The sequence below is a fragment of the Gavialis gangeticus genome, unplaced genomic scaffold, assembly GCF_001723915.1.
Source record: "Gavialis gangeticus isolate Ggan-Ray unplaced genomic scaffold, GavGan_comp1, whole genome shotgun sequence".
Taxonomy (NCBI): Eukaryota; Metazoa; Chordata; order Crocodylia; family Gavialidae; genus Gavialis; species Gavialis gangeticus.
The window spans coordinates 36,707,945-36,720,793 of record NW_017729029.1 but is presented as its reverse complement, the minus strand read 5'-3'; the positions used below and the strand labels follow the sequence as shown (position 1 = coordinate 36,720,793).

The following is a 12,849-nucleotide window of genomic DNA, read 5'->3' as shown; positions in this document are numbered from 1 at the left end:
GACTAACACTGCTGGGACTAACAACAGCATCTATTCTCTGTTAGCAGAGGAGTTTGGCCCATTGCCTTTATTGAAGGGAACCTTGGCTGCTAATTGCATGAAAAGTGCAATCCTCAAGAGCGGGTTGCAGAAGAATAGATGAGACGCTGTGCTTTACTGACCTCTGCCTTCCATCTCCATGAATGACCACGGCGGGCTTTTTCTCCCTGGGGAACAACTTGTTCCGAGGCCTAGCTGTCTCATTTTCAAAGGGGAAGCTGATTATGATGCACAGTCAAATGAAAACATAAAAAAAGCAGCTTTTGGGATGGGAAATGTGGTCTCTCAACACTTGGCTAGTGAAACACAGAGGTTTTACATTCTGCATGATATTCTGCCCCGATTCCTTTATGCTCTTGCAAATACCACCCAGCCCTTACACCTAGTAGAAACTCCCCCACCTTTATCAGAGATGTGGACTCTCTCTAATAGAAGAAAATCACTCAGTCAACATGTTTTAACCTCCAGCTTCACTGTTGAGAGATGCTGGTAGGAGCATTCATCTGAAGTCAATACCCTACCTTCTGTTTCTCCATGGGCATGTCTACACAAGATGCTTAACGTGCAGAAGATTAATGCTACTGAGCATTAGCGCAGTGAGCAAAGCCCATGCTAATGAGTTAATGAGCAGTAGATTTAGTCTAATGAGAATTAATGTCATCAAAAAAAACATTCACCTGCGCTAATGCGCAGTAGCACCAATTATGGTGCATTTAATTTGTACCTGTCATTACAGGTACTAAACTGAATGCGCCATAATTATGGCACAGTAATGAACGTGTGGATGTGCCCTGCTGTGATCTAACATTGTTGCTTTGTTTGAGTTCTGTGGGCACCTGCCCTGCAACAAATGAGCAGGGACTTAAGTGCTTTTACCTAGGCCACCAGAGAATTAAGAGGTCCCTGGCTTGCAGGTCATTCCCTAGCATGGTTAATTGTTTAGTCTATGTTCTTTAAACACAGTTCATGGGCACAAATGGAAAAGCAATTTCCCCCCCCCTTAGGTCTGCCCTTTCTACAGAAGTTTGAAAGACGTTGCACCCCAGCTACTGCAAATCTCCACAAACATCCAGAAAATGCATTTGTTGTGTGGGACTCAGCGTTTTTGGCAGGTCACTCAGCAGTGAAATGATTGAAGAGCAGATGAACATCTACAGGATGGCATATTAATGAAAAAACTAGAACGTGGAATCAATACGGCACATAAAAAATAGATTTTAAAAATGGACGAATTCAACGGAGGATTCTCAAGATATACAACAGTAAATTGAAAGTCCTTATTAAGCAGGTGTGTTTCTTAAAGCGAGCCCACAGAAGACGTTTTTTGCTGCTATTCTACTTAATATTTTAAACCAGTGAACTAGTAGAAAACAAAATAATTATTGATGAAGTTTGTGGCTGGCACAAAGATAAGTGGGGTGAAAATGCTGAACAGGACAAGTATGGATACATTGCACATCTGAAAGCTGGGCGGAAGTCAACAATAGACGGTACAGCTCAATGGGAAGTCATATTATGGGAACAAAAATGCAACTGTTACTTACTGGACGGGAAAGCGTGTCCTGGGAACAAATGACTGAAAAGAACTTGGGGGAGTCCTGGAGGAAAAATGGTTGAACATGAACTTGCTGATTGCTGTTTTCACCAAAAGGGATAATTCTTTTCTTCAATATATAAATAGGTCAGTGAAAAGGAAGAACAAATTATGCCAAAAATTCCATATTGTTTCTGTTTCAGTATCTGGCATGACTCCTTATAAACTTACCGATTTGAAAATGTCACAGAAATGTTACTGAAAAGTACTTTGAGCCATAAAATGTTCAGAAATACTTACACGAAAACGAGTAAAACTCTCAATTCAATGTGAAGATTTCCCAAAAGGTGGAAATGCCATGTTCCCGGAAGTTTCAGATCAGCCCCAATATATGTATTTGATATACTCTGATTAGCTTTTTCTCTTGTGAATTGACCCATGATAACAGAAGGATGCAAAGGCAGGTTTGGGGATGCATGACTGCTGACCTCTTGTGGCTATTACATGCTATTTCACCTACAATCAATAAGCAAGTTCAAACAACTTTTCAATGAGTTTTGCTGCCGGAGAAACGCAGCTCAAAATAAAGACCCTATTCGTTAAAATGACGGTATTTTTAAAAAAATACGAATCCTAGCAATCCTACAATTGTAAAGCAGTTCAACATTAGAGCAAAATCCAAGGGGTCACTTTCCTGTTATAGAATAATGACTTGGGTCAAGAAGAAACTTCGGGGGATCACCTACACCACCAGTCAGATCTAATTTAAAGTCCTAAAGCATTACTCCAAGAAAGGCATCAGATTTATCTTCCCCGGCTGTGTCCATCCTCTAAATCAGGGGTGCTCAGCCCGCAGCGCCTGGGCTGGACCTGGCCCCTGATGCCCTGTGGGGCCCCTCACAGATCCGTGTCCTGTGGCCCTGCCACTAGGCAGGATGGTGCAAGGCCTGATCCTGGCATCTGGGGCCAGGTGGGGGTGATGCAGGGCCCCAGGGCCCAATTCTGGTGCTTGAGGTCCAATTCAGTCTGTCTGGCCCTGGGGCCAAAACATTGAGCATCACTGCTCCACATTAAATTGGGCGCTGAAGAACTTACTCTAAAAGTAATTGTATTTCTTACAGGCTTTTGGACCTTCCTTTACAGCATATAGCGGGGAGACTTCTCTTACCCCAAACATCTGTCTGAGGTGGCTGAGACAGGGATGATGTTACTCTGAGCAGAGGGTTTGGGCTACATGACCTCTTAAAGTCGCCCTGATCCCTACACTTCTGCAATTCTAGGCAATAGCACAATCAGATCCAGGCACCAATTTGGAGGGGCCTTCCAGGATGGTAGTCGGGGCGAGGGTGGTGATAGCGGGGCCACCCAGATGTTTGGTGTTAAAACCGGCACCCCCTCCCAGCCCCTTTCACTTTCTGGCGTTTAACCCACCACTGCTTCTCCCCTTCCCATGCAACCTCACTGACTCTGCCAGTGACAGCAGCGTACGGGAAATGTGGAGCAAGAAATCATCCCCAAACTGGACTGTGCTAAGTCTGGTTTAAACATGGGGCTGTGGCTTTTTATCTCATTACTTGGGTTATCTTTTATGACCCCTGCCTTTGCTTCTGTGGGTTTACTTGTCCTTTGCTTTTCTCTCCTAGCACTGCTCCTTTCCCCCATCTCTCCCCTCCCCCTGGTATATTCTGATTTCCCTCTCCTTATACTCTGCTTTTTGCAAGTGCTTTCACAGCATCTGATGCACTGCTCTCTCTCTCTCTCTGTATATATCTTATTTAGTTAGTTTATAAAGGTGCAGATCAACTCTACCTTCCAGCAATGTTCACTGGCCACCTACGGACATTTTCTAGCAAGGTCCTTTGTGATTTCCACCCAGGTGGCATGAACTCCCTGAAAGTCACTATATCTTCCTCTTTCACAGCCTTCTCTGCCATAATGCCTGCAAAACACCTGGCTAGGTAGCTGGCTTATCATGCAGAAGACAATCAGCTTGCTATTCCTGCAAGCTGATTAATCAGTGGTAGTTTACCAATGGTAGCTATGACCTCCCATTACCATAAGATCTGAGTGCCTCACGATCTACAATATATATATATATTTTTTGCAGTGTCCCATGTGGACTGTACACATAGGCAATGGAAGTGACTTGTCCCGAGTCACTCAGGAAATTTGTGGAGAAGTACAGGCTTAAAAGGAAGGTCTCAGCTATTGCTCTAACCACTGGACCTTCTTTCCTCTCTGCTCTGTTTTGCATTTCTCTGCCTATATTTCTGGGGCAGACTCTGTCTCTCCTGTGCTTGCCCATTGGCACACAATGGGGCCCTGCTCAGTACCACTTGTTATTATTACAATGCATACAAGGAATCATTATTTCTACCTCTGCTTTCTCAGTTTATTAGGGCATTTGCACCTTACCCAGCGGCACAACATATTCACCAGGGAGAAGAGAAAGAAGAAACATGCAGGCTTCGCACCTGCTGCCTACCCGGTGCTGTTACTGGATCATGGGCCAGCCTTGGTCTGCAATGCAATGGGGCAATACTAAGATTGGTTATAAGATCCGTCCTTCTGCGTATTAGTCCCCACAGTTTTCCATTTAGTTTAAAGTCATAACTGCCAGCGTGATTCATCTCCGTTTCCTCCGACTGGATTTCCTTTTTCTGGGTTGCTTGGGCCTTGCCGCCTTCATTTTTTCCAATTTCTTTCGTTTTCCTTGCTTCCTTGCTACTCTTACTGTCTTTACCACCTTCTCCTTCCTCTCTTTAGGCAGGTGCTCTGTAGCCAGCTCTTCCTCTTTTTCCTTCCTTTTCTTAAGTGGTTTCTTCTTCTTTTCCACCTTTACCTTCCTCTCTTTAGGCAGCTCTTCTCCATTTTCTTTCCTTTTCTTACGTGGTTTCTGCTTCTTTTCTACCTTTGCCTTCCTTTCTTTAGGATGCTTTTCCCCGTTCTCCTTCCCTTCCTCAAGTGGTTTTTCCTTTTCCACCTTTGCCTGACTCTCTTTAGGCAGTTTCTCTTTCTTTTCCACATTTACCTTCCTCTTCTTATGTGGCCTCTCTTCTTTCTCTCCACTTGAAGATCTCTTTTTCTTCCTTCCGTGTTTCAAAGCTATAATATGATAGTTCAGTGGTTAAGATTTGAAGAAATGCATTAAGCAAGAAAAGAGGAGCGGAGTTGAATTGTCCCCACTTCTAGGAGCTCAGCAGTCAGTCCGGGCTCCGGACATTTGGGCAACTAGGGAAGGAGTGGGGAGGAAGGGAAGATATGAAGCTGGTGACACAGATGAATTGTTTCATGGGTTAATTCTCTTATGATACATAATGCAGTGGTTCCCAGACTCTGACAGATTGTGCACCACCAATTTAAAACTATACAACCTTAAGTACCACCAGCAAGTTTTTGCATAGAAAGTAATTATAATAAATCTGTTAACGCATACCACTGACGGGTTGTCTGCGTACCACTGGTGATACCCGCACCACGGACTGGGAACCGCTACGTAATGGATGCGGGAAAGAGACTGCTCACATGGGGCCTTACTGAATATTTAGAGCCAGGGGTAGGTGCCCAACTAGGGTAGGGGTCCCTAATAGCAGACTGCAGCACAGCATCGAAGCCCTGTACTTTAAATTCTTCCTGGTTTTTCCCTGATGAGCAAATGAAATCCATTGAAAAGAAAGGAAAATTCACTATTGAGATCTGGTAATGCCTTTTTGAGGAAAACTTGGCTCTAGGATAAACCCCCGCGCTCGCTGTTCTACTCCGGGAATGACGTTTGCCTTTTTTCCTCTTCCTAATTTAATCACTGATAGTCTTAAGACAGATGTCCTTATTTTCCCACTATCCTCCCCTGAGGGCAGATGCCTTTCCAACATAGCAAAGGCACTCGTGACGCTGGCACCCAGCACTTCAAAAAATCTGCTCCTACAAGAGTTTTAGTCCCCAAACTGAAAACTACCCAAGACGCCAGAAAGTTCACTATCTCCATCTATTGGACATCTCCACTCATCTCCCACAGTAAGGGGTGGCAATATAAGCAGGAGAACCAGGCTAGAGAGAAACCTCCTTGCAGCATTGCAAGCACTAAAGGTGGTGATGACCGTCACATGGCTTGAGCACTAAAAAGGATGTGACAGCCAGGCATTTTGTGCCAATGTGTACTTGTGTGGCCTGCTTACCACCAAGTCAGCAGGGTGGGGGTCAAACGGTTCCAGCTTCTGAAGCCTAGGGCAATACGTGATGGAGCCACAGATACTCAACCACTTAAAATGAGTTTAAAATGAATACAGAAATCCAAAAAAACCCCTCAAACCTTCATGGATACCAACTCTTGCCAATCTGCCTGATAGTTTAGATTGAGCATGGTTCAGCATGGCCCTTTAGCACACACCCTGGCACCTTCAGAAACCACTCATTTGCTTAAATACATGGTTAAATGCTTTGCTCCATCAAGAACTGAAAAAAAGATGCCGCATTGATGGCCATGGTGTAAGGGAAGTGTTGGTTGTAGCGGTGTTGGTCGAAGGACATAAGCAGACAAGGTTCTTTGGGTAAATGTGATATCTTTTATTAATACTATACAATTAATACTAAGAAAAGAGGAGGCTAGATGTACACCTTGCTGACCCCAGTACTCTTTCCTGCCATGGCAGGGGGTCGGACTCAATGATCTGCTCAGGTCCCTTCCGACCCTAGAAACTATGAAACTATGAAGAAAAGGTATCACATTTATCCAAAGAGCCTTGTCTGCCTATGATATGGAAAAAACTCTTCCGGCTTTTAGCTGTCAACCCTGCAAACAATGATGCTGTTACAGGTTTTTGTACCATGGGGTGGCTGTCCTTCTGAGGATAAAAACTCACAGGAACAAAGATGCATGACTGTGCTACTATGTGGCCTGTGGACTCAGCAGCCTTGACACAGCCTCTAATTGCTAAATCCATGAAGGTTTACCTGGCATACCCCTGTCAAAAGGGTCTGTCTTGCAGAAGAAGAGCAGCATTGGTTTTCAACCATTAGGAAACCCACATCTTACAGAGGCCTATCAATTGGGCAGGCTGCATTGTTACTGAAAGGAAAGAAAGAAAAACCATACCTGCAGAGCCAAACTTTTTGATCTTTCCAATTGCCCTTCCACGCACATCGCTTCCTGCACCCCAGCTCCAAGGCTGAGCCCCTTGGGCTTGTTTAAGAAATGGAAGCTTCTTAGCAAGGGCTCCAACCCCAAAGGTTAATGCACTGATCTTCCTCATCTGGATGCTACCAGGAAACAAGAAACACATTTCTGCTGTGCAAATCCACAAATAGCACCAAGACTACCGAGCTACAATTAACAGAAAGGTCCTGGTCTTTCTTGAGCCTGATGTAATTAATAGAGTAGAGCAGAAAAGAATTTGCACGGTAAGCGTTGAAATGCAGTAGGTTTCCCGCGCACGTGAACTCATTATAAAACAGCACCTCTCTGCTTTATGCATCAGAAGTGGCTAGATTACAAAAAGCTCGGCACGTTGGCTATACCTCGGGGACCTGGGCTCCGTTTGAAGTTATAGTGACAGCCGTGGGTGTTGAGCAGTGTTAAATCTGGTCCTGTGTAGCAGAGGCAATCTATGAACTGGGCCTACAACTGTGCTAGGATTATCAACACCCGCCGCGCCTTGTATTCACTGGAGAAACAGGACTGGGGGCAATTTCTGCTGCAGTGGGAGCAAGGACCCAGGGCTCCTCTGTTGTAGTGAGCCACACAGCGGCCAGCTGAATTTGGGCCTCCTGCTCCTTGTCCAAATGCCCTAATCCCAAGTTGATTGGGCTAAAACACTTCTTGCAATACTTACAAATAGAAGCACCAGAGGCCCAGTCCAATCAGCAGAGCGAGAATGATGCACACTGAACCGAGAACAACAATCTTGGCTAAGGCTGGCCGGTTTGGGATCACTATGTCACATAAAGAAAATACATCTCAGTGACAGACATCATGAACTGAAAGAACAAGACAGGAACTCCTTGGGGATGCCAGGCCATTTGGTCATGTTGAGCTCTCCCCAATTAAACACAGTGCTTGTATATAACCCGCTTTTATAGCATTATTATTTTTGAGAATGATTTGCATGTATTTCTAACACTTGAACAGTGACATTGGCTGCATGCTGGAAGAGCTGCCAACCCCAGATGTTCAGGAATCACAAATTTGGCTCAAAAACCCCCCAAAAACTTTTAAAAAGAAAAATATTTTGGGCTCTTGCATAGGTCCTCTGTGTTTGCAACTGTTGGGGATACATTTTCATTAAAGCTAGATTTCCCATGCCACCAGCAGCAGAGGTCTAAGAGCATCTCCAAGACCATGATGAAATGGGGAGAGTGGGCAACAGTGGCATGCTCCCTTTTGGGGCTAACTGGATGGCATCCCTTAGCTTTTCAAGAGTCAATTGTAGGGACTGAAGGGAGAGGACATGAAGCACAAAGGAAGGATACTCTCCTTTCTACTTTCTTATGAAGGCTTTTTTTCCCCTCCCCATCTTTTTTGTCATTGCAAATGTGATGTTCTTGAATAAGAAGAGGCAATTCCAAAGCTTCCAGTTCTCAGTATAAACCATTTGTTTCTTTGGCTGGCATTTCAAGGCCATACTACAACTTCATATGTGCGCACACAGAAATTATTGAATATTCTGCTTTTCAAAAGCTTAGAACATGTGGACCTCAGCTGAAATACTCTTAATTAGGTTTTGAAGGAAGAGACTTTAAATGTGCTTTCTTTGGCTAGAAGAACAATTATTTTTCTCTGGCTGGAAGAACAATTCTTGCCATACTATAAATAGGTATGAACAATCACCTTTTATTAGCATATTTGTTAATTATTATTTGTATTATGGAGCCAATCATGGACCAAAACCCCACTGGGCTAGTTACTTCATAAGCACAGAACTAAGGCTTTTACTATGAAAAAGTTTTGCTGCATATTTTTCCTGTCAAACATTAAAAAGGTAACCCAAAATCACAGGTAACACAGTATTGCAAATACAGAAAAAATATGTTCATTTACATATTTTTTGCAGGTCCTGTATCTGCTAGGGAGATTTCCACTGCTAGAGGAGATGATAGCACTATGAGAAGCCCAGCAGCAGGTAAGACCATTATTGCAATATATGTTCAGAGCAGCTGCACTGGTAGAAAAATTTCAGGTGTAACGACCGTAGATACTTATGGGTTAGGATACGCAGCCCTTGCTCAACCGCTGAAGGGATTCAGAGATGTCACACCCAAAACTTTCTTCCCTTCCAGCCCTTTCGGGTTTTCTGGGGAGCACAAAGGGCCCAGAAACCTGGCCCATTTGCTAGACTGAGAATTTCCTTCAAGCCAGCCCAAACCCATGGCTTATGAGACTTGGATTAAATCCTGATCTGAGCCACAAGCCTGTTGCAATTCTCAGCTGCTAAAAAGTTCATTGGGAAGTGATGCCAACTTCCATAAATTAGGAAAGCCGGAGACTGTCCAAGTATTATTTGAGGCTGGGGCAAGTGGAGCCAGTTCAACACTACCCCTACAGCCCAAAGATTGTTGGAAGGGGAGGAAAGATGGGGTATTATTTGGACCACATCAGTCATACATGAATATCAGAGTGACTTTTGTTCATGTAATGTATTGAACCAAATTCCAGGTGTTGATATATATTTTTTTTTTGTGGAAGCCAACCCTTCTCTTCAAGTTTTTCTCCCACTCAGATTTTAGTAAATAGGTTTCTACAGGCTATCCTGATGGTCTCAGCATTATGGCTGGTAATTCTGAATGAAGACCCACATGGGTTCTTTCAAAGCTAGGTCTTGAAATATTGATCACTTGTTAAAAGGCTCAGTGCATTTAATATTCAAAACATCCAAGATCATCTAAATATCCTCTCTCCAATTTCCTTTTCTACAATGGAAGCAGCTGCTAAAGTCAGCAAGATACATAACTGTCTTTCAGTCCTTACCCTCCAACAGGTGACAGCTGCCTTGCTTTTCTTAAGGCTAGTTTATCTGGGATTGACTGGGTGCCAGAATCACCGAAAGCTCATTTGAAGAAAACAACTTAATCATTTTTATGAAAAATAGCCCCCCAAAATCATGAACCTTTATTCCAGTTGCTTGCTCTCTTGAACAAAGGATGTGGCTGTAAGCTATGAACGAGGTTGGTATCACTCTGGAGGCTGTCACTGCTTGCATGTCCTAAAATAAAAAAAACCAACCCAGTTGTTAAAGAGTGTCACATGGCACAGATCTGGGTTGGCCAATCTGTGGCCCAATCTTGTGACTTCCAGGGTTTTCAGAAAAGCCCCCAAAGCCCCCACATGCATCTCTGAGGTTGAATGCACTATGCTTGGACCCTGGACCATGTTTCAATCTGTGCTGTCACTTTGGGGAAAGCTAAGGGCGCTTCTCCAACTGCTGCTCCTGCAGTCCTGGGAGCAGCGCTGGTGTGAACTGGGAGCAGGGTGGAAGGGGGATGTTCAGCTTTCCCAGGGATGTGAGCAACAGCCTTGAATACAAGCTGTTACACGCTGGGACTGTGCATCGAAACAGCCCTTCCCATCAGCTCCTGCCCTAATGATATTACATGCATAGACTTGGACAAGGAACCAAATGCATGACAGAGGCATCTCTAGAACATAATACCAGTAGTGTTATGGGTGTGTGGGGGGGTGCTCAATAAAGGGGGTCACCGAAATGAAGGCAGAGGGACCTGAGGCTCTGGCTGCCCCTCATCACCTTGCCCTCCCTCCCTGTAGGCGTTAGCACTGTTGCACGGGAATGTATATCTACATGATTGCCACCAGCAGCCAAGCTAAGCTGTGGCCTTGCTACTGAATCAAGAGCTTTGCACCATTACTTGGCATACAAATCTGCAGCAGCTGTGGGTTAAACTAGATGTTGGCAATGGCTGCACTTCTCTTCTTGGTAGCCTCCTGGCTCAGCTCAGCTCAGCTCAGCTCCCCCCACTGCCTCCAACTCTGGTGCTACGGGGCGCAAGTTCTCTCCACTATGAACCACGAGGTACCTGGATAGCCTAGGAAGTGACCAACAGCCATGTGTGGCAGTCCCAGGCCAGTTTCCAGGGAAGGTGGCATGGTCTTCTGAAGCACATCAGGAGCTTTCACAGGAGCTACAAAATATTTTTGGAAACACCCGAGATGAGTTTGGCATGACCAACGAAGCCTTGCACAGCCTAGAACATCCTGCCCCCATGGGAAATCACCAACAATAGTGCAAATGGCAGCCACGGCCTGAAGTGTTAGTACACACTTGCTGCCAGTGGTTTCACTAGGAACATAAGAATTGCCATTTACTGGGTCAGACCACAGGTCCATCTTGCCCAATCTCCTGTATCACACAGGGGCAACCTGAAAGGCAGATGAACTGGTATGAACAGAGTTTTTTTTCCCCCACTGTTGCTTTCTTACTTGCAGCCTCCAGGGTTTAAAGTTTGGATTCAGAAGTGGTATCCCTAACTCCCGGGCTCAATAGGTACCGATGCACCTTTTCTCCAAGGATGTGTCTGAATCTGGCCGAGGTCAAGGGAAGTCTGAGCTCACCTGAATGAACTGGGGTGGACCGCAGTGACAATTCTGCAGAAAGTGCTGAAAAAGTGAACCAGAAGTGTTTTGTGAGGAGGGCCATGGCTTCGACCTGTCAGCTCCTTTATGGCATGAAGAGCAAGGAGGGGAAGCAGGGACACAGCGAGCGATGTTTCGATTGCTCAGTGTCACTGCAGAAATCCTATCCTGGGTTTTCGCCAGGTCACACGATGTCACAATGAAGCCAGAACTGATGTTCTCACGGTTTTGTTCTAGAACAGGAGGCAGAGCCATCTGGAAGAGGTTGGTTGCGTAAGCAGAAAATATCAGTCCATGCAAAGCGCTTACAAAAGGGCAAAACTAGTAGACGCCGTGTGAAATTACTCTGCTAAAACTCAAGAGCCATGGCAAAAATACAGCCTTGCAAAGCAAGACAAGAACAATGGCAACTGATCCCCTTACCCCTGCTTCTAGAAAAGGCACCAAGTTCAGTCCTGGAAGGCTTGGCCAGACAGCTGTATCTTCAGGAAAAGTCAAAAGATCAAATGGTAGCTAGCCGCACATCAGTAACAACCTGGGATGTACCGGGTTCAGACAACAGGTTATAGGATTGCTTCTGCAAAGGTCAGCTAGAAAAGTGAGTTCCACTGGTTTGGGAACAAATCGCCCCACTATTTCTAATATCAACAGTTTTTATAGCTCCTGGGAAATCCAAAAAGAGCATGGAAAACACTTCAGCTACAGGAGGTCCTCAAAGAATTAATTTCTAAGCACTCGGAGGAGAAGAAAGTGATTAGAAACAATTAGCATGGATTCACCAAGGGCAAGTCATTCCTGACCAACCTGAATGACTTGTATGATGAGATGCCTGGCTTTGTGGATACAGGGAAAGCAATGGATGTGGTATAGTTTGACTTTAGCCAGGCTTTTGATACCGTCTCCCACAGCATTCTCGCAAGCAAGCTAAGGAAGTACGGGTTGGATGAATGGACTGTAATTTGGATAGAAAGCTGGCTGGCTTGTCAGCTCAATGGGTAGTAGTCAATGTCTCAATGTCTAGTTGGCAGCCACTATCAGGAGGAGCGCCCCAGGGCTCGGTTCTGGGCCAGTTTTGTTCAATATCTTCACTAATGATCTGGAAGATGGGGTGCATTGCACGCTCAGCAAGTCTGAAGATGACTTGAAGCTGGAAGTAGATATGCTGGAGGGTAGGGCTAGGATTCAGAGTGGCCTCAACAATTTGTAGGAATGGACCAAAAGAAATCTCATGAGGTTCAACAAGGACTGCACTGAGGAGGGAGCAATCCCATGCACCAGGGCAGGCTGGGGGTGACTGGCTGGGCAACAGCTCTGCAGAAAAGGACCTGGGGTGACAGGGGACAATAAGATGGATACGAATCAGCAGTGTGTCCTGGTTGCCAAGCAGGCTAAGGGCATCCTGGGATGCATTGGTAGGAGCATTGCCAGCAGATCGAGGGCAGTGATTATTCCCCTCTATTCAGCACTGGGGAGGCCACATCTGGAGTCCTGTGACCAGTTTTGGGTCCCCCATTGTAGAAAGGATGTGGAAAATACGGAGAGTCCAGTGGAGGATATTGCAAATGGGGTTGGGGGCTGAGGCACATGACTTGTGAGGAAAGGCTGAGGGAACTGGGCTTATTTAGTTTGCAGAAGAGAAGACTAAGAGGGGATTGAATAGCAGCCTTCAAGTCTCTGCCAGGGGGTTGCTAGAGCA

At 45.2% G+C, this 12,849-nt stretch overlaps 1 protein-coding gene across 1 annotated transcript in view; it reads right to left on the bottom strand.

Annotated features, from left to right (window-relative positions):
• Positions 1-11,314, bottom strand: part of LOC109300349 (transcription factor SOX-3-like) — a 112,935-nt gene extending 101,621 nt beyond the window's left edge. The window contains exons 1-6 of the mRNA XM_019521033.1: positions 11,133-11,314; positions 10,598-10,702; positions 9,673-9,768; positions 7,402-7,501; positions 6,666-6,829; positions 4,485-4,678 (exon numbers count right to left, since the gene is read on the bottom strand). Coding sequence (XP_019376578.1) covers positions 4,485-4,678; positions 6,666-6,829; positions 7,402-7,501; positions 9,673-9,768; positions 10,598-10,702; positions 11,133-11,217 — 744 coding nt within the window. The 5' untranslated portion in view covers positions 11,218-11,314. The remainder of the gene's footprint in view (positions 1-4,484; positions 4,679-6,665; positions 6,830-7,401; positions 7,502-9,672; positions 9,769-10,597; positions 10,703-11,132) is intronic.
• Between the last annotated feature and the right edge of the window lie 1,535 nt (positions 11,315-12,849).